This window comes from Apodemus sylvaticus, chromosome 9 (genome assembly GCF_947179515.1).
Source record: "Apodemus sylvaticus chromosome 9, mApoSyl1.1, whole genome shotgun sequence".
Lineage (NCBI taxonomy): Eukaryota > Metazoa > Chordata > Mammalia > Rodentia > Muridae > Apodemus > Apodemus sylvaticus.
Window position 1 is genome coordinate 6877501 of NC_067480.1, and position 21302 is coordinate 6898802.

Genomic DNA, 21302 nt, shown 5'->3' on the forward strand with positions numbered 1-21302 from the left:
TAGGCTTAGGCTGCCCACCACATTAACTGTTTCCTGCTATAACGCCACTTTTCCCCAGGCATAGCAAGAATCCTTGCCCTTCTTGTACTGGGTTGCTTGGTGGCAATGGTTTCTTGCAGAAAACACAGCAGGTTTTAGAAGCACCCACCACGTTCGCAGGGGTATTCCCAGTGAGGAAGCAATAGTCCCATTTCTATGCACTCCCATTGCAGACATCCTTGTCCTTGGCTGCTGTAAATTCCTGACTGCTCAGGAGCAGACTTTCCTGTCTCCCACCCTGTCTTCAGCTCCCACATTCCTTCTGCCAAGTTCCCCGACCTTTAGAGGTAGAAGTGCCTTTAGGGATGAATACTGTTTTTAAGAAAACTGGGAAAAATAAATATACTAACAGTGATTCAGTTCACTTTGAAAAACAAAAAATATTTTCATTCTAAATAAGAAAATGAAAATATAGTTACAGGCCAAAGGTACAAATGACCATAGATTTAAAAAAGAAAGTATCACTAGAAAACAATGTTTAATGTATACATGAACAAACTACGTGTACACCAGGAAAAGAATACCGGGAGAACAGATTAAGACTACATTAATCATGTGACTTATATGTATTAACTGTTTGCCCTAATATATTTTAAACAAACAAAAAACAGATAATATTTTGTATCTCAAAATAGATGATGAAAGAACATTTGATCAAATCTAGTATCTATCTAGGGCAAATAATATTCAGAACAAAAACCACCAAGTCCCAACTGATTTCTTTTTCTTTTACTGAAAATAAGATTTTTTTCTCCCGTAATCCATCAAGATTACACATCTGGATCCACCCCCTTTCTGTCTCTCATTAGAAACAAGCAAGGCTTCCTTGAGAAAACAATAGAATAAAATTAATCACATCACAATTTGACAAAACAAAGAGAAGGAAAAGAACCCAAGAGAAGGTAAAAGAATCATGCCCACTCATGTGCGCACTCAGAATCCCATAGAAACACTAAACAGGAAGCCATAATACATATGTAGAGGACCTGGTCCAGACCTGCAGGCCTGTGCGTGCTGCCTCGGTCTCTGAGTTCATAGGAGCCGAGTGCATGACTGATTATTAATTAGGAAACAAAGTGAAGGCCGAGGCAAGGATGCTTATCTATATAAATTGTAGGGGTTTTTTTTGAGGGAGTTGTAAATTGTAGGTTATTTGAGGGAGTTCAGATGGAGCCCAGGGACCCAACATAGCTTAAGCCTTGTACTCGAGGTGTGCCCAGAACCTGTTACTTCATGTGTGTGATTTCATTATTCAAACAAGTTCCCGTCGGCTTCACCGAGCTCCTGCAGCCCAGCAGCATTCCGGCCTCTGACTCTAACCCTGAGCTTGCTGCGTGACTGAGCTTAAGTCCTGGCTGGGAGGGAGGTACTGCTGCAGAGACCACAGGAAGACAGACACCTAGAAAGAAAACACCCTTTAAAATGAGTAGACTGGGGTACACAAAGGGCTGAGCTGGGGTAGGGCAACAGCTTGGATGGATCCCCAAAGCTCTGTGGAGAGGGGATGGAAATCCTTTGTGAGCCCACAGAGCGACCCTTATGTAGATGCTACAGACATTCTTGGCATGGGAAATCAAAGTTAAGGACCAAGGACTGGCACCAAAGAGGCTCTGTTGAGAGTTTCTTTCAGGGATAGAACAATTCTGGTGCCACGTCGGTAATGTCTACACAAACCTACCCAGGAAAGGCACAGAGCAACATATATGCTGTACAGTTTCTAAAACTTAACCTTTGAGATAATTTAAATTTTATTTCAAAATTTCTATTTACTAAAATAATGGTGAAGTGAAGTTTAAAATAGCCTGGAGTCAATGTCAAGAAGAATGTTTCCAAAACATAATCCACACATCAAATGAGATACAAGAAGAAAGCAGGAGTGGTCCCTGGTTCTGGAAAGACTCAGTGAAACAGTATTTGGCAAAACCAGAATGGGGAACTTGGAAGGGGTGGGAGGGAGGACAGGGGAAGAGAAGGGGGCTTACGGGACTTTCGGGGAGTGGGGGGGGGGCTAGAAAAGGGGAAATCATTTGAAATGTAAATAAATTATATCGAATAAAAAAAAAAAAGAAAGAAAAAAAAAAAAAGAAGAATGTTTCAACTCTAACAGAGGCCAGTCAGTTACGCGGGCGGGCCTCTCTGAGGTACTTTGTTTACGTTGCTTAGCACAGCACAGGGACACAGTGAGTGTACCACACTGCCCTGGGGGCATCACAGGGAGGCCTGGTGTCCAGTTATTACCACTGGAGACAGAGTTTATTTTGATTAACTAAAGAAAAACTTTCCTGGTGAAAATAGTAAGCCTTTTTTTTCTTTTATGAACGCTCTTGCAAAAATTCAAATTCTTTTTCAGGAGTATTTTTTGCTGAAATAAGCATCATCTAGATACAGACTGAAAGGCCATCCGGTTTCAGAACAGACAGGAACACAGGATGCCGGAGGCCCCATAGCGCCACCGTTTGCATTCCAAACTCTCCTTGGACTTGTGTCCATGCACGCTCAGCTCCGAGGCCTGCTCAGAGACATTCTCAGTCACACGTCTCTTCACATGCAGTGTCCTGGCTCTAGTCCAATCCCTGCTTTGGAAATGAAAGTAAAAAGTTAGACCATGCAGCCTCAAGCTTTCTATTACCTATCGGTTCCTTGAAGCAAGGTAAACCCCTCATTTAAAAACAAAGTTGCAGAATATAAACGAAACTTCTAGAGACTTCCCTTTAGCATCTAAACTTGGTTCAGTTAAAGTAACAGAATTGTGTCCTCAGATTGTAGTTCTGAAGAGAAAGGACAAAAAGGAGCTGTGCTGGGACATTACTCTCTCATACATAATGGCAACTTATTTAAAATTAGATAGGATATATAGATATAGATATATACACATATATATTTCAATACAATATAGAAAATATACATATCATTTCACTGTTAATATGTACCACAATTTTTGTATATATACATACACACACACACACACACACATATATATATATATACATGGACACTTATTATTTTCTCAAATGGGATGGTAATTCATCTAAAATTAGGATATATGCATATGTAGTTTTTCAATGCAATATAGAAATCTTACTTTACATATCACCTCATATGTACCACGATCTTTGTAGCTTTTCACGTCTCCATGACACTTAGCTTCTTTCTGCACAGTGGCCATTGTGAACACTGCGGCAGTGAGTACAGGGTACAACAGTCCCTTAATATGCTCATTTTATTTCTTTGGGCTCTCTGTCCGATAATGGGATGCTATAGTTGTCAATCAAACATAAAAGGCAAGGCAGAAAATAAATGCCCAATATTATTTCTTGCTGTTTGTTTTGAGATGGGGTTTCTGTTAAGTCATTTAAGTTACCCTTGAACCTGTTTTTCAGTGTGTTTATGAATTCCTTGAGAATTTCATCAATACATTTATTATATTTGCCCGCCCCTACTCATCCCCACAACTCCTCTCAGATCTACCGCTCTCGTATATCCCCAACTTAAATGTCCTCTCTCTGTTTTTGAAATCAGTCATCAGATCCAGTTTGTGTTGCCCATAGACTCCTGGGCTACATACACCTAAAGAAAGCTGACATCATCTCCCAGAACCCCATCAACCCTCCATGGCTCCTCAGGGGTAGAGCTCGTGAACCCCTTCCTGCTCCGTGGGGGAGGTGACTGGCTTGATGTTGTGTGGCTCCTGTGGGTTCATGTGTGCTCCGGTCCTGTGATGCTGAGAAGGCACTGTTTGTTGGTCTCCCTAACCTCTGCTCTTAAAGACTTTCTGCCCCGTCTTCTGTCCTGGGCCCTGAACCCCGGGAACGAGATGCAATATTGGGACAATATATTGTTGTCCCATTTGTAGTTGAGCATTCTGTTGACACATACTCCCTGCACTTTGAGCAGCTGGACATTTCTGCATTAACCACTGCCCACAGAGGAGCATCACTGATGAGATCGGAACAGCTATAGTAATTTGTGGGTAGAGAGAAAGGAATTGAGAGGGCACCTTAAGTAGGGCTGCTTCTCTGCCCGCTTAGCAGAATAAAAAGGGTGGGGTCACTCCTAGGGCTTATAAGCTCCCAGTCTTGGATTCTTGGCCAGATTTACAGTACCAAGCATGTCCTTCCTGGGGGTCAGGATTTAAAATCAAATGTGAGGTGACTGATTATCCCTATAACATTTATGTCACGGTAATGTGAAGCTTTCCACGCTTCAAAATAGTACATTAAAATATAGATGATAGATAGATGGACAGACAGACAATCGATAGAAGATAGATGATAGCTAGATGATAGGTAGATAGATAGATAGATAGATAGATAGATAGATAGTGTGAAGCTTTCCACGCTTCAAAATAGTACATTGAAATATAGATGATTGATAGATAGATAGGTAGGTAGACAGACAGACAGATAATCAATAGAAGATAGATGATAGATAGATAGTTAGATGATAGGTTGATAGATAGATAAGCAGATGATAGCTAGATGATAGAAATATGGAAGATAGACAGACAGATGATAGATAGATGATAGGCAGATAGATGATAGATAATAGATGATAGATTAGATAGATAGATGATATATAGTTGATAGATAGATAAATGATAGATAGATAAATGATAGATAGATAGATGATAGATAGATAGATGATAGATAGATAGATAGATAGATGATAGATAGATAGATAGATAGATAGATAGATAGATAGATAGATAGATAGATAGATGTGTATAGATGTCCTGATTGACAGTGGCCACTTACTGGCAGTATCCCTCAAAGGTCTCAGGTGAATGTCCCGTGTTGAGGGTGCTAAGTAGAGGCCAGGCACCTTCTCTTTAAGACTCTGAGTCTGGGAACAGGATAGATATTTGTGCTTAGAATGTTCTGTGCCTTTCCCTGAAAGTTCTAAAAGCTCCAAACATTATACCACTTCTTGACTCTATAGCCATAAACTCTACATGTTCTTTTCACTGATATCAACAGATCTTGTTTGTGTGCATGCTTCTGTGTGGAGGTCAGAGGTCCATGTCAAGTGTTCCCCTCGGCTTCTTTCCATTTGCCTTGTCCTTCTGAGACAGGGTCTCTCACTGGAGCCAATGCTAACTCACAAATCAGCTATTCTTGAAGACCGAGAGCTCCTCAGCACTGGGGTCACAGACATGTGCCTCACCTGGTTTCACACAGATGGTAGAGATGCAGACTCAAGGACTACCCACTCATACAGCTCACACAGCAAGCCATCTCTCCAGCTGCTTACCTGCCTTTAATACACAAGGCAAACCTGTTAAAACTAGTATAGAAATCCTATCATAAAATGGAAAAACAGATGCGGAAACTTGCTCCCGCTGAGAGCTTATCAGAGCTCAGACGGACATCTAAGTCTTCCAGTCTGGGGTCTCTCATTGTTTCTGCATCTCTCTCAGTCTAAAAAGAGGCTTCAGGCTCCAAGCATAGTCATGAAATATGTCCAGGTTGCAGCCTGATGCTAGCATTGTTCATTTGCTTGCTGGTCTCCTCTCTGTTTTCTCTGTCTTTACCTCCTGGATGAGCTTTGAGTTTATCATAATGATATCAGTATCCATTTACAAGTAAATGGATCATATAGAATAACTCATTTAATCAAGTGGATGAAAGCAATCAGGGTCGAAGGGGAACGGTAACAATGGGCACACCACATAGTCAAGTCAAAAAGATGCTGTGAGTTGCACCTCTGTCTCCATCAGCTTCTGGGCTTCTCTCTCCACTTTCTTCAGCCTGCACCTGCGAATCCCATAGTACGCTACCCAGATAAAGTACAGCTTTGACTGTGTGCCTTCAAACGGGCAGTGCAGTCTATCCAAGACAGGCAACAAGATGCTGCTGCATCTGTGAATGCAGGCTTCCCAAGGTGGGACAGCTCTGGCTCCCCGGGAAGGTCCTCCCCGTATCCCAGAAGCTCTGCCTGTACCTAGTAGGCTCTTGCCTTTTCCTGCTCAGCATCCCTTCCCTATACATCAACGGCAGCTCCGTGTCAGGGCTTGGCAGATCGGAAGAGGTGTCCGCCATCTTCAACAAGGAAGGACATCTGGCTAAACTCAGTCAAGGAAGGGCATGTATGACTCTAGGAATAATTCCCAGCTGCACTTTTCAATAGAGTCGACACGGGCCAGCCAAAGGCCCAGCCCCACAGTGGACCCTGCTAAACAAGTGAGTTAGTAAGAGTAGACACTGGGCTTTCCTGGGCAAACTGTGATGTAATTATTTTTCACTAAACTGAAAAAGTATTTTTAAACTTCCTTCCCACATTTTAAACAAGAGTCTTCTTTGTAAATTTTTGTCTTAAATCATCTCAGCTCTGGTATTACAGAAAGAGCAGGGAACTGTGCCGAGAGATTTTATAAATTAATACATGTCAAGGGAGAGCCACAAATTGCATATTAAAGTTCCTTTTTCTGCTGTACTTATTCATTCCCAAGCCTGTCATCCCTTCAGATGTATTCTCTGTCTTCTCAGTCCTGTTTGACAGAGCTCACATGCATTCCAATTCCTAAGGTGAGAACTTTTGAAAAGTCACGGCTTTCTAAGAAGTCTCACTTAAAGGTACATGTTTGTTGAACATTTGGTTTTAGCTCCTAACTAGATCAGCAAGCACCAAACAACTACCCCAGGAGCTGGAAAAGAGCTATGCCCTTACCTGGCAAGACCGTGGATTCAATCTCTACCATCAGAAAGAAAAAGAAAATACTCAGCTTGGCACCAGCATGCACTGTGAAATCAGTAAAGGAAAAAGGCAGAGCCACTGGAGAGCGTGGCAGTGGAACACGTGACCAGAGAGACAGCAACACAGGGGGTGAAATGAATCTCACAGCAACAGAAGTCAGCAGCAGAGTCAGCAAAGATGGCCTGTCCTCAGGGTCTCAAGCTTTCACACCAGGCAGTGGCTGGCAGCCACGCCTGGGTGTTTGCTGCATACTGCACTGTTTGAGCGCCTTCTGCATGCCACACATGTCCTTCAGACTGACTTCAGGCCTCATAGCTGTGGCATCAATAAGGAGACTCCCAGGGTTGCAAATAGGAACGTGCCAGGGAGCCCGGGCTGTTTCAAGGAGCTCGCTGTGACGCAAGTGTGTGAACCACAGGGCAGCAGACAGACTGGTTCAAGGAAAGATAAATAAGGGCCGGCTCTCCCCGCTGCTCTCAGGACAGAGCAGCTGGCATTTTCCATGGAAGCATCCATTTGCTCTCAGCAGTATCCAGGTTACCTTTCCCCAAGGAGGCACCCCGGGTTCTTCTGGGAGAGCTGGGTACCTCTAGCATAGGCTCACTGACAAACAACTGTTTGGGTTTTGGTGCAGAGAGGGAAGAAATTGCAGTTCCTGGAGTGCTAATATCCCACGCCCCAGCACTCTCTGTACCTCAGAGGAAATGAAGCAGCCCTTCTGCGGTACAGGAGGTAATCCTGGGGGTAGGACTGCAGCCTGGTAAGACCTGCAGAAACGGCAAAGCTTGTTGGCTCTGATCCTCTCAGCTGCCTTGCAAACAGAGCAGCCCTGTCCTTCATGCCTGTGCCTGCTGGCTCTGTGACATCACTTCTGGGACACCTCCCAATTACAGTGGTCTCCTCGGGGTTACCAGGGTAATTCAGTGAGGACAAGGGTAGACCCAAGGTCCAGAATCCCTGGTGTAACCATCTGCCTGTCCAGCCCCTGGCTATATCTGTCCTCACTCCGCAATAAGCAGAAGAGACTCTGTCTAAGAAGCCTGGGTTGTAGATGCCGCAGCCTCTGGGTGCTGAAAACCCTCTGTTGACAAGCCTTTAAAAAACCCCGTTAGGGACACATTCCAGGAAGTCAGGGCTCCCCATATTCTAAAGAGGTTCCTCATGGATTCAGGCAACCAGAAAAGCCTCCAAATCTGAAGAAAGCACTCCCAAAAGAGGGGTTCCAGAACACTGTAGAGAACCAGGGTCTTCCCTCTAAGCTGTCCTTTAAAGAAACACAGGCCAAGAAAGCATTGGCCATGCCACGCTCTCACTGGCATTATGATTAGCACCACACTGGAGTTCACCCCAGTTCTGTAGAGAGCACCCCTGCAACGCGTACCTCCCTTCTGTCCCTTCCCCCACCTTTGACTCCAGCCCTCATTTACTCAAGGATCATGTGTTCACGCGGCAGTTAGTTGGTTTGCTTTGTTTTCTCTTTCCACATGGTGGGTGTTTCCCGTGTTTGCTTTGGCACACATAAGGATTATGTTCATCAACCGTTAGAAGTTCCTGCTGCGGGGACTCTGAACTGGGCACGTGGGAACAGAAAGACTGAATGTGCTTTAAATATCCAGGAAGGTTATACTTCAAAGAGAACCATGATTTTGCTATGGAATGTCACGTCTTTCAGTCGGAGTGACATTCGCCAGCCTAAGAAACAGGTCCTGAAGCCCAGACTGACATAGAAGGCCTCATTCCGCCCACTGACACCCCGTAGGTCCATGTTAGGTTACAAAGCAATGTTGGTCAAAGGATGAGTATCACCAAGATCCTCACCTTCCTGACACTCCAAATAGAGAAATTCTGCACGGTTCCTAATTGTAACCTTTAAAAGGCCATTGGACTGCTAAGAGTTTAGCAACTTCTTTGAAAGACACATGGCTATGCACATGTCGGTGGTGCTTTCTGCAGACACAGCACAAACAGGTATAAGTTCCAGTTCTCACCCTTCTGCCCTTAAAGGGATAAAAACTTTCATTACTTTTGTCTGGGACACTGGAATAGGACAGTGACCAGAGGTCACGGGAGCCCCTGAGCATGGACTTTGGGGCCCCTTTCCATCAGCGTTCCACTTTGTGGCCATTCAGGCAAAGTAAAAGGTCCCCTTTGCTTCAGTGCTCCAGCAATAAATAGTTTATATCGACCTAATAAAATGCAATGCTCGGAAGAACCAGAGGAGAAATATGGGCAGAAAACAAGAAAGTCCAGAGCCTCTGCATGCCCCGGGGAGTTCATCTTCTTCCTTCCAGGGTGATGATTTCAATAGTTTTACTGTGCACAATTTTATTCATAAGAGAAAGGGAGGAAAATTCGATTTTAGAAGCTTCTAAAACACTTGACCCCACACTGCCTGAAAACACTCTGTCGTTCCGTACAGCCCTGACCCCCAACCTCATTCCCTCTGTCAGCTTCTCTGCTGAGTAGGGTTTTCCTCCTCTTTTAATATGTGAGCACCGTGGCATTTTTTTTAACAGACAGCATCATTTTGGAGTAACAATCTCTCAAGGTGGGCCACTGAGATGTGTAATTACACCCTGTAGAAAATGGTGGTGGTGTGAGGGGTGTGGGAGGAGGTTATTGAATCACAAAATCACGCTCCCATATTCAGGGGAAAAAAGATGACAGTGTGCAGGATGTCCAATTTCCTTCTGCTGCACGACCATGGAGAGCACGGCGTCTTAAAGCGGAGAAGTCATTGGTATTCACGGAGCCTGCCTGGCTTCGCTTTTATTGTTTCGGAAACTTATTACTCCTTCGGAGCGCTTCACAGGCTTGCTGCCTTTTCTCAGTGTATATGAGCTAAGGTGGTCAGAGGAAACACTTTAATTACATCTTAAGTAGAATAAAAGCATGAGTATATTTATGAAAATTCTAACAGAAGGTGCAGTGAGACCATTAACTTAAATCCCCCAAATGCATAAAGTCGAGGGGGTTTTTTCCATAATAAAAAAAAAATTAAATCCATAGTTACTGCATTGAATTGTACCTGTGTATTAAAAACCTTCCCTAAACACAATACTGCCTCACTGCTATGTTGCAGTCGGGACTCCTCCTGTAAAAACATGTCCTGGGATGTGAGTTGGCGCTGTCTGTCTCCCTGGCTTCTCTTCAAGTTGCTGTTCTAATAATGCAAGTCAGCCATCAAAGAATAATCAGCACGTTGGCTGTCCCCCAGATGTCCCTTCTGCCCTCTCTCATCGGCCCATTTCCCCCAGATCACCTGTGCTCTGAATAAATCTGTTTTTAATGAACTTACAAATAATTTTGTCACTTGAAGGCCGCAAGGCGAGAGATGGAGATGGAATCGAGATCTGCGCTTACACTTGACCATGACAGACTCTGAGTCCTTTGAGGGGTCTCTGCTCTGGAGGATTCTAACCTTGGTCATTGGCTATTCAATGGATTTAATAAGAATGCTCAAAAGAGCCAGCTGGAGAGAGACAGCAAGAGCGGCTCCTCCCAGGAATATTGGTTCAAGGTTGGGTTCTAATCAAAGCTTTACTCTGTGTCATTTTAAAAGAAGCTGTGTGACTTTGACCTCTTAAAAGATAAAAAAAGATAGCTTTGAAACCTTTCACTCTTGCCCAAGAAAGGGGTACATGATATAAGTTTTATAAACTAAGTCTAATTTACTAAGAGATAATTAAAAAGCCAACACCAGGTAGAATTGAATGCAATCAACCTCTTGGCTAGCAATCTACGGACAATCGATCTATTGACTCTGCAGAGGAGTGTCCCAGAAAGCACAAGGGTTAAGGAAAGCATTGATCACCCCTACCTTTACACAGTGAGGCTCCGCAGAGACAATGCACTCAGTCACCTTGAGTCTCCATCTCAACAGTTCTCAACCTTCCTAATGCCTCCACCCTTTAGTATAGCTCCTCATGTTGTGGGACCCCCATAAAGTTATTTTCATTGCTACATCATAACTGTCATTTTGCTACTATTACGAATTGTAATGTAAATATTTCTGGAGACAGAGGTTTGCCAAAGGAGTCGTGGCACCCAAGTTGAGAACTGCTGCACTGATGCCCACCTTAGTAAGCACACGGGATAACAACTCACAAGCCCCATCTGATCAAAATATTCTAGAAACCAGGGATCAACTCCATCTGATCAAAACATTCTGGAAACATGCTGAAACAGGATGAGATTGATTATTTTCCCATTTGCTGATTGGTATCTTGAGTCACCAATTAAATGAAAAGGATGGGGTCACAATAACTGTTTTTAAGTATAGGGGTCCTGTGATTACCACACACACCAAAGCCACAGCTGCAGGATGAGCACCAGACCCAGGGGAGGAGCCTCTGCCTGTCAGGAGTGGGTTTCTGTGCCTCTGTCACCCCCTAAAATGCATCAGGAGTTCACCAGAAGATGTCAGAGTCTCCCTCAACATCAGTTGTCTTCTCCCGTCTTCCTGCAGAATAAAAAAGAAAGGAATAAAAAAAGACCATTTTAGATGGGTGGAAATGGCAGGGAGAATTGAAATTGGTAATTAAATCATGACAAACTCAAGGTAGAATTACATTGTTAGAAGTCAAATAATAGTTATTACTCAAACTGCGAAGTAATTGTCATTCGTGGGATAACAAAGACACTTCTCAGAACAAGAACAGTTGATTTTAAAAGTCCCAGGAGCTATTTTTAAATGTGTCACAGGGCAGAGCTGAGTTAAGTACTGCAGCTTGGTAAGGGTTACATGTTTATGACCTCCAAGTTGTATAGTAGTCGTTCTCCGGATGAAATTACCTGATGAGTTTTCAATAGTACTTTTGTTGTCTCAATTTATTAATAACTTTAAATGTTTTATATATCCTGTGTCCTCAGGATATATAAGCCAGTAGTCTAGGACTGTTGCTTTAGTTGTTTATACACACAGCCTCTAATCTTTGTCTTTTTATTTTATCTTTATTTTATATGTATGAGCATTTTGTGTGCATGTATGTATGTACCTACGTAAGCCAGAAAAAGAGCATCTTACCCACTCAAACTTGGGTCACAGATGGTTATGAGCTCCAGTGTGGATGCTTCGAGCCAAGCCCAGGTCCTCTGCAAGAGCAGCAAGTGCTCTCACCCACTGACATTTTTCACAATAATAAGTATATTTTAAAAGCAGAGTGTCTTTTATGATCATGGCTAAGGGGCCTTAGATGGAGATAAACAACTCATACTCAGTCCCTACAGTGGTGGCATGGTCCTTCGGTCCCTGAATGCTATGAAGCAGTAGCTGTTGCTGGCTTGTGCCAGGGACATGCTGATGGCCAGGTTTAAAATCCATGGGTTGGACAGAGCAATGGTCAGGCCTTTCCCCTGCCTCTTAGTTTTGAAAACTCGTCTGAGTTTGAGAAACAAGAGCTGACATGATATAGAGCTGAAGTCTGTGACATGTGCACAGGTGGTTCCGTGCTCGGTTATCATTTGCTCCTCTGTGGGCCGTGGGTTCGAAGTCTGGCCTTTACTATACTCATGTTTCATTGACATGGAGCCTTTAAGAAGCAGAACCTGCTGACCAGGTCTTAGGTCAGCTGGAGAAGGCCCTCTGGAGGGATTGTGGAATCCGAGTCTCTCAGCTTCCCTGGGTTCCTCTCTGACCCCTGACCCCCATGTGTTCCTAACATGATGCCATGGACCACCAGAGGCCCAGCAGACAGGCCTACCTAATCTGGCTGTGATTTAACAGGCCTTTTATCATTATAAGTAACCTGCTTCTAAAACATCATACATATTATGGAAAATGATGACAGGTTTCCAAAGCCTTGAATAGTTCTTTTATATCAAAGCAAATGGATACTATAAGGAAGCAGTGCAGCCTTTCATCCACTTAGTAAATATTCATTGAATGCAAACTATGAGGGGATAAGCTCGCTCGCTCCCTCAGCAGTCCCCTCTCTCAGATTCTGGCCTGAAGACAGGCAAGCATCGACTGTGCTGAGCACTGCTCACTGTGCACACGGTCCAGATGCTGTGTACCAGGCAAGCAAGTCCACCCCTGCTCGAGCCCTCCCTATCTCAGCAGTGCTGGGGACGAGTGAGCCTAGCATCCATGCCACTGACAAGGAACAAGCTTTACCCAACGCCCATGTTACCTACCGCGTGCTGCCCATAACTTCTGTGTAGCGTTGACTCTACAAGGGCGCCATGGGCACTAGAGAGGGAATAAAAGCCCACCCAGTTCAGTCTTGTCACTTACCCACGAATAGCAAAAGGTATTTTCATTATAAGTAGAACAGGGAAACCTAAGCCCCCAGGCATAATACATCCAGATAAAATTCAGAGTGTGTTGCAGGATCTTAATCCTGATGTCATGAAGCTTTGGTTTTCCCATTCTAGCCCAAAATAACATTCCTTTGGTTATTTATTAGGGAGGGAGGGAGACGGATGTCTTAAAAGGGTAATGAGAACTTGTAATATAATGAAGTTTGGGGAAATATTGGGGGTTTTCTTCTCCATCAAATAGTCCATTGGGGCATTGTTTAAGTAAATCACGGGGTTTTCTCTGTATCCTCCACCTCTGTGCGATGCTACCCTATGCAAAACAAAGCTTGGAGAAAGCCAAATAAAATGTCCCCCAAGTAGGACAGCCTCATTCTCGCTACGACTGCCTGCTGACCGCCGCCCCACATTTGAAGGACCTCCCCCCATTAAGAACCCCTCTGTTCACTACATCCAACTGCTATGCTTAGTGTCACATATTCTCTCTTCCAGAGCTTCTTTGAAGGACAGTCTGCACCATGGGACTCTGCTAAGAAAGACGAGAACAGAATGAAGAACAGATACGGGAATATCATTGCATGTGAGTGGCAGTGGTGGTGGCGGTGGTGGCCCCAATCCCCCACCCCATCCCCAGGCAGGGCTGGCTCCCGGGTCATGCAGTGAGAATTTCCCATGCAGTGCCTGCATTTGTATTTCCTGCAAGAGGGAGGGTCAGGGCCTGTGCTAAGTGAAGGAAAAATTGTCTGTGACCCCTCAACCACCTCAGTGCGTCCTCCCCAGGGGCCTGGTTTTACTTTTAGATACGGGGTCTATGGAATGCAGGTAATGTCACAAAGCAGAGAGAGAAAATGCATTTTGGAAGGAGCAAGCATCCTAGACTCTAACATCCCCCAACTGCTGCATGAGAATGAGCAGAAGTAATGGCTTGACTCACAGCGGGCTTCGCGCACAGAGCTCCGCACATTTTGGCGCATTAATCCTCCGGACACTGGGTTAGGTGGGTCAGTAATAGCCCCATTTTAAGGGCAGGAAAGCGAAACTCAGAAGTTAAATGATAGTCTCCGTATCACAATACTCATTAGCAAAGGGGCCAGGATTATATCTCAGAAATTCCCAGCGCCTGCGAAACGGAACGGTGCCATCCATAATGCCCCAGACAGCTTTTAAATCGAGCCCAACCTCATTAATGTTCCGTAACCATGCTAAAGCTCGGAGCAGATTGATGAGCCTCCTTCTCCCTGGGCTCAGACCATCCATCCTCTGCGTTCAACTGCTCAGAGTCATTCAGGATGGCGTCAAGGTGCCAATGAGCCCACGGTGGTCGCCTAACAGAGTCCAGGCCATTTATGAAGGAGCAGAAACCGACCGACCACGGCACGAAGCCGGGCCCGGGAGCGTCTCGCTCACCAAGCCTTATTACCTAGAAAAGAGTAAGCTAGGAGCGCAGGAATTTCATGGGAGCTGCGTCTCTGCTGCATTGATTGTGAAAGCACAGCTACAGCCTGCCTGCTGCCTGCCGGGGCACTCCCCGGCCTGACAGTACAGTTGCCATGGTCGTGACGCCCCGACATTCCCTGTGCTTTTGAAAATGTTCTGATCCATTCAAGTCCCAGGTTGCTAAGTACTCGGAATGTGGCTGTCATGACTGAGAAACTGATTTAAAAAAAAAAAAAAAAAACTTTTATTTCCTTCTCATTATTTTGAGTCTAAATAGCACGCGAGACTAGTGGCTATTGTGCCAGATGGTTGTTTTCATTACTTTTCTGTTCCCATGACAAAACACTGTGACCAAGGCAACTAACTAAAGGAGCATTTAATTTGGGGCTCACAGTTCAAGAGGGTTAGAGTCCGTGACCTCCAGGGCAGGAATGATAGCATGGAGACAGGCACGATACCGGAGCCGTAGCTGAGAGCTCGAATCCTTATCAGCAAGCAGAAGGCAGGGGAGAGAGAGAGAGAGGAGAGAGAGAGAGAGAGAGAGAGAGAGAGAGAGAGAGAGAGAGAGAGAAGAGAGAAGAGAGAAGAGAGAGGAGAGAGAGGAGAGAGAGGAGAGAGAGGAGAGAGAGGAGAGAGAGGAGAGAGAGGAGAGAGAGGAGAGAGAGGAGAGAGAGGAGAGAGAGAGAGAAAAAAAGGAGAGAAAGGAGAGAAACCTGGAAGGCATGGGCTTTTGAAACCTCAAAGTTCACCCCCATTGACACGCCTCCTCCACCAAGGCCAGGCCTCCTAATCCTTCCCAAAAGGTTCAAGGAACTGGGGACCAAGTGTGAAACATAAGAGCCCGTGGGGGTCATTCTCATCCAGATCACCAGAGCAGTACATGCTGTTGACATGCTCCCTACACAGAACACGCAGTACTCCAGCCACGCCTGCATTCCCTATGGCTGCCAGTAACGAAAACCTGCTGGCTTTTCAGGGGTATGAATGCTGCGTCCGTGCGTGCGTACGTGCGTGCGTGCGTGCGTGCGTGCGTGCGTGCGTGCGTGCACTTCACTGGCTGGTTTTCAAAAGCTCGCCATGGTGGCTTAAGGCTTTGTGTCTGTACGGGTGTCACAGGCTGGCCATGTGCCCCGAGATCTCGAGTTCTACTTCCCCTTGGTGAAGTGTGTTGGTGCGCTGAGATACTCTATCAGGATTAAACACTGAGATTGCGAAGATGACAGCCCCAGCCCTCGTCCCTGCCCCAAGGCAGAGCCAGCAAGCCCAGGAAGGCCACGATAAAGGAAGTTTGGGGAAGCAGAGCTTCAAGCTCGCTTCTCCGTGAAGTTTGGTTTAATACTTACCCTGTGGGTTACTTGGGAGGGTCTGTGCACATGTATGTTTGAGTACACATGCATGTTGAGGTGCATGTGCATGTACATATATGACAAGGAGAGCTGAGAGTCCTATTCCATCCCTCTCTACCATGTTCCCTTAAAACACAATCTGTCACTGAACTCGGAGCTGGGCTGGTGGCCAGAAAGCTGCAGCCATTGTCCTGTCTCTTCCCTCCATAACACTAAGGTGATGTGTAAGTCATGGCCATCTCTGCTTTTCCATGAAGGCCCTGGGGTTCTGAGCAGCAGACAATCGTACTGAGCTATCCCTCTTCCCGAGAAATACTCTCAAACGCTTCATGGAACACAGCTGAGGCTCAACAGCTTTGCTTTGGGAAGCTCACCTCCAGAATGCTCCAAAAGTCTGCAGACCACTCACGGGGTGGACGTTAGACATACATGAGATAAATTCACCTATGGGCTTGGGTCCTTTCCCATGCACACACAGACACACACATGCACAGAGAGAGAAAGAGAGTAATCTTGAACCCCCAAAACACCTATTCCTGGTTCCAAGCACTTGTAATTGGGGATGTGTAACCTGTAAAAGCTAGCGTTTATTACACTGCACACTACTAAACAATTTTCACATACTTGTTTACTCTCTGCAAGGACACTATGAGATAGGTACATGTGTGTGTTTGTGTGTGTCTGTCTGTCTGCCTGCCTGCCTGTCTGTGTCTGTGTATATATATTTGTGTATATGTATCTGCCTGTTTGTATCTGTGTATATGTGTGTATGTATCTGTCTGTCTGTATCTGTGTATATGTGTGTATGTATCTGTCTGTATCTGTGTATATGTGTGTATGTGTCTTGTCTGTCTGTGTCTGTGTATATATGTGTGCATGTCAGTTGGTGTCTTTGTGTGTGTGTATGTGTGTGTGTGTGTCTGTCAGTCTGTGTCTTTGTGTGTGTGTGTGTGTGTCTGTCAGTCTGTGTCTTTGTGTGTGTGTATCTGTGTCTGTCAGTCTGTGTCTTTGTGTGTGTGTCTGTCAGTCTGTGTCTTTGTGTGTGTGTATCTGTGTCTGTCAGTCTGTGTCTTTGTGTGTGTGTCTGTCAGTCTGTGTCTTTGTGTGTGTGTGTATGTGTGTATGTCGGTCTATATCTTTGTGTGTGTGTGTGTGTGTGTGTATCTGTGCGCATGTTTGCACATACAAGTCTGTGTGTGCATACACCACTTGCATGGCTTATGTCTGAGGAAGCCAGAAGAGGGCATAGGACCCCCCAGAACTGGATTTACAGATGGTCATTGGCAGCCATGTGGGTACTGCGAATCAGACCTGGGTCCTCTGGAAAATATCCAGAGCTCTTCACCTCTGACTCTCTCCAGCCCAAGAGATACTTACAATCTTTCATGTCGATTTTAAAAACCATACAAGTAGAGCAAAGGTGAGTGACATGGTAAGAGGACTGGATATGGCCTGGGTCGTGGAAGATGTGCTCGGAGTGGACAGAGTTATATCTTGCTGGCACCGTGGGCTTCCAGTCTGAGAGCCAGACAGGCTGAGGCAGGCAGAAAAGGCTGGAGCTCAGGCCCTCAAGTGGGAACTACATTGCAGTAGCCCTGCTGGGACCTGAGGGGAGGATAGGGGGAGAAGACACATGATCAGGAAAGACCCTGTGGGAAGGTCAGGAGAGCATAGGACTTGGGATTAAGAGACAGAATTGGGGGTCCCACTGTGCTTTTTTAGCTGAATGTCCCTGAGTGACTCATGAACCTACATAATGTCATAATTTTCTGAGAGCATTACCAGTTACAGAAGTGAAGCTAACGCTACAGTGGTATCACTGTTCCCTGTGGCAAGTGAAGGTTCATTTTCTTGATCACCACTTTTGTGTTATTCTTCTGTAGCTTAGAAAAATCATAGCATCCTCTAAAATGAAACCATGGCAGACTGAGCAAATCAGCATGGTGGAGTGTGGTTTCCTCAGGTAGACACAGTGCCACCCTCACTGTGGCCAGCTCTGCATAGGCTGGGCTGTGGCATCTCTGTGGCATGGCTGCCTGTGGCCTTGCATGCTGCATTTTCTAACTTCTGGGTGCCACCCATTCTAGCTCCTCTCTGCCCTCTCTCAGCATTTCCACCGATTGCCTAATATTGTGTGCCTTTCCAGGGATGATGTCACATGGAAACTTCCCTGCTCTAGCCACACCATCCAGTCCCCTGCCTTCTGTCTCTCCACGGCACCCAAATGCCTCTCTCACTGCACAGCTTCTCCCACCTCACAGCTTCTCCCACCTCACACTTCTCTCACTGTACAGCTTCTCCAGTTGTACAGCTTCTCCAATTGTACAGTTTCTCCCTCTTCACAACTTCTCCCACTGCACAGCTTCTCTCACCTCACAACTTCTCCCAATGCACAGCTTCTCCAACCTCACAGCTTCTCCCACTGCACAGCTTCTCCAACCTCACAGCTTCTCCCACTGCACAGCTTCTCCCACTGCACAGCTTCTCCCACTGCACAGCTTCTCCCATCGCACAGCTTCTTTCCTTCTAGTTTGCCACATTTTCTAAATTCTCTCTAGATTTGTCTATTTGTAACTCATTGTTTATATAAGCATATTTTCTATAACTGTGTGTCATATAATTACACAATAGCATGTATATAAACCATGAAATTCTCTACATAGTTCTGGGGTGATATACCATGAGCTATTGATCACTTAAACAACCTGCCAATTATTAATACTTCTAAACTATAACACCCACTGCCTTAGAGCTAGTGATATACTCTGTGTAAATAGGGTCATTTCAATACCATACAACCCTGAGGAAAAAACACTACCTTTGTCATAAGCAATAGAAGCGTCTGACAACAGCCTCTTCCCCATATCTGTGTGAGACCATGTAATCTGAGAGCTGGGTCCCTGGGGAGGGAGGGCACCCGTGAATGAATTCCCTATGCCTTTTTTGTGACTCCAGTAAAGAGCTCTTTTAATTGTCTCAGTAGTACCACCTAGAAAGTGCCTCATTAACATGTGTGTGCCTTTGTATGCATATGTGTGTGTGCCTGTGCATGCATATGTATGCATGGGCCTATGTGTACATGCGTGCATGCATGAAAATAAGTCTACCTATTGTGGAAGATGTGCAGAGATTTAAAGAATAGTGGAAAGAGTAAGTCTTTATCTAACCTAAGCCACATGTATGTTCACATGTGTATAATGCTTATTATATCCTTAGTAGGCATAGAAGGTGGTTGGCGTTCTGCATGCCTAAAAATTTATATAAATGCAGAGAGGCCAGTTCCCCCCTGACTGAGATGTGTGCCTCCCAGAGCCGAGGTTGGGGGCAGCCCCTCCTCCTGGAGTGAGGAATTGTGGGATTCTGTGTGCACACCACTGAGAATCTTGGCAGTGCTTTCCAAAGAACATAAAAAAAGAGCTTGTAATGATCACACTCATTGTTTCGCAACAGTGTTTGCATATAAAATGGTGTTAATGGTGCTTCAAAACTGTTTATGGGCTTTGCTCTTAAGTAAGTTAAACTTTTCCTTTATTTACACTATAAATTTGCTGAGCCAGCCCTTTCCAAATTGAAGCTAGCATTCTGTCCGCCATTACTGCCACCACCACACACAGACTCAGCCCCTCTAATCCTCTCAACAATTCCCGGTTATAATTAACTCCAAGCAAAGATAAACACCAAATCTCCCAGCTAACGAGGCAGCCCCTCTGCAGCTGCTCCCCATTATGGGGCACTGATGGTAGAGAGACAGAGCCAGACTCCATAGGCACTTCCCAGGCGCTCTCTCTCTCTCTCTCTCTCTCTCTCTCTCTGTGTGTGTGTGTGTGTGTGTGTGTGTCTTATTTTTGCCATCTACTCAACAAATGCATATTTAACCACCATGTACCTGGTCCTGAGCCAAACTGAAATCCCTCCTTCCTCATACATTTACCAAATGCTTCCTATAAACAAGATGCCATTGAAGATGTCAGAGAGCAAGCAGGGAACCAGAGAGGGCAGCAGCGGCAGAACTTCAGAGCAGACTGAGCAGCCACTATGATCATGGCGTAGAATGCTCATCGCAGAGAGATGCTAGAGCCAGAAAACAGAGCAAGGAGGGTGATGGCGTGGGGTGCGAGCTTCAGTTTTTAGAATGTGGTCCAGGAGGACCTTCTGGGAGGACACAATGGAAACAGAGGAGGAAGTATTCACTGTGGGCAGTGAATGCCAGGTGAGGGCAGGAGGCCAGCATGGCCAGAGCAGAGAGGTGGGAGGGAGATTTCAGGCATGAGAAAGTGGGCTAGCTACTGCAACAAACACGACAGGGTTTCTACCCTCTAGAACCCAAGGGTCACAGGGCAGAAGTTGGGGGAGCCGTGGAAGATATTAAATGATTATATTTGATTACCCAAAGGAGCGGGATATACTTTAAGGGCATGTCCTGTGGTACATGATCCAGTTAAAGCTTGAACTGTGGAGACTGACGTATTTGGAGATGTAAGGAAGGCCTCTCTGAAGATATGACACAGAACATTACAGGATAGATCAGAAATGACCCTATTATGCTGCCACGTTGCAGAAGTGGAGGGTGGGGCCGGGGGTTTGAGGAACTAAAGACAGACTAGGTGGTTGGAATGGGAAAGAGAGGGTTAAGTGATATGGGGGGAGAGGGGTCCAAACCATATTCTAGCGCATATTAAGGCATCTACTCTTTATCATGCAAGCAAGTGAATCTTACTAAGCGAGAATTTGTTCTTAATCAAACAGGCATTGGAAATATTTTAATCAAACTGTGGAATAGAAAATCTATCAGAAAAATCACCCAGTTAAGAGATCTTTAGTAGCCCATGTGAGAAAATGTATGTTGTAACTTAAAACTCTGGATAAACCTTCCCACACCTCCAAATAAGCCAATCTCCATAGGTCAAGCTTTAACTAAATCACATACAGTTGGATGTTCCCTTAATGTCCCTTAATGTACAGGTAAGCTGTGTAGTCAAATGAGAACACATGTGACGAAGAGATCGGGTGTGGCCTGAGGTTGGCAGTGATATGGGAAGCTAGTGAGTGCAGTCTGAGGACATTTTGAAGCCTTCAAATGAGCTGCTGGTGGGCTGTTGAAAGGACCGCTCTGAGGATAGCCACAAGGGGGCCTGGGGCCAGAAATGGGCTGGTGGCAGATAGACAGGTCAGACAGGAAGCACAGTGAGAGTCTGTAGAGAAGCACATGGAGACCCCAGGACCCACCCAGGGAGGGGAGGCTGTGACCGTGGGCCCTGCTGATCCTACACACAGCAGCTGGGTGATGCTAGAGTCCTGATGGGAGACCTAGCTCCGTAAAGACTGACTTGGTGCTGCTCGATGGTGGCCGCAAGCACATCCTTGCCAGGAAGGGAAGAAAGGTTCTGAGTCTGCCCTCTGCTGGAGCAAGCAGCTTCCCCAAAGCATCAGTATCTGAGCTTGGGCCCCTTGATCTCATCCCCACCCCCACCCCACTCCCTACCCCCCAACACACACATTGCTTTAACCAGAAACCCAATTTTGATGGCC

General features: G+C 45.5%; 1 protein-coding gene across 1 annotated transcript in view; it reads left to right on the plus strand.

The window, feature by feature from the left end:
• Window positions 1–21302, plus strand: part of Ptprm (protein tyrosine phosphatase receptor type M) — a 525410-nt gene that overhangs the window by 419883 nt on the left and 84225 nt on the right. Inside the window, exon 18 of the mRNA XM_052193354.1 lies at window positions 13483–13570. Within this exon, the coding sequence (XP_052049314.1) occupies window positions 13483–13570 (88 nt within the window). The remainder of the gene's footprint in view (window positions 1–13482; window positions 13571–21302) is intronic.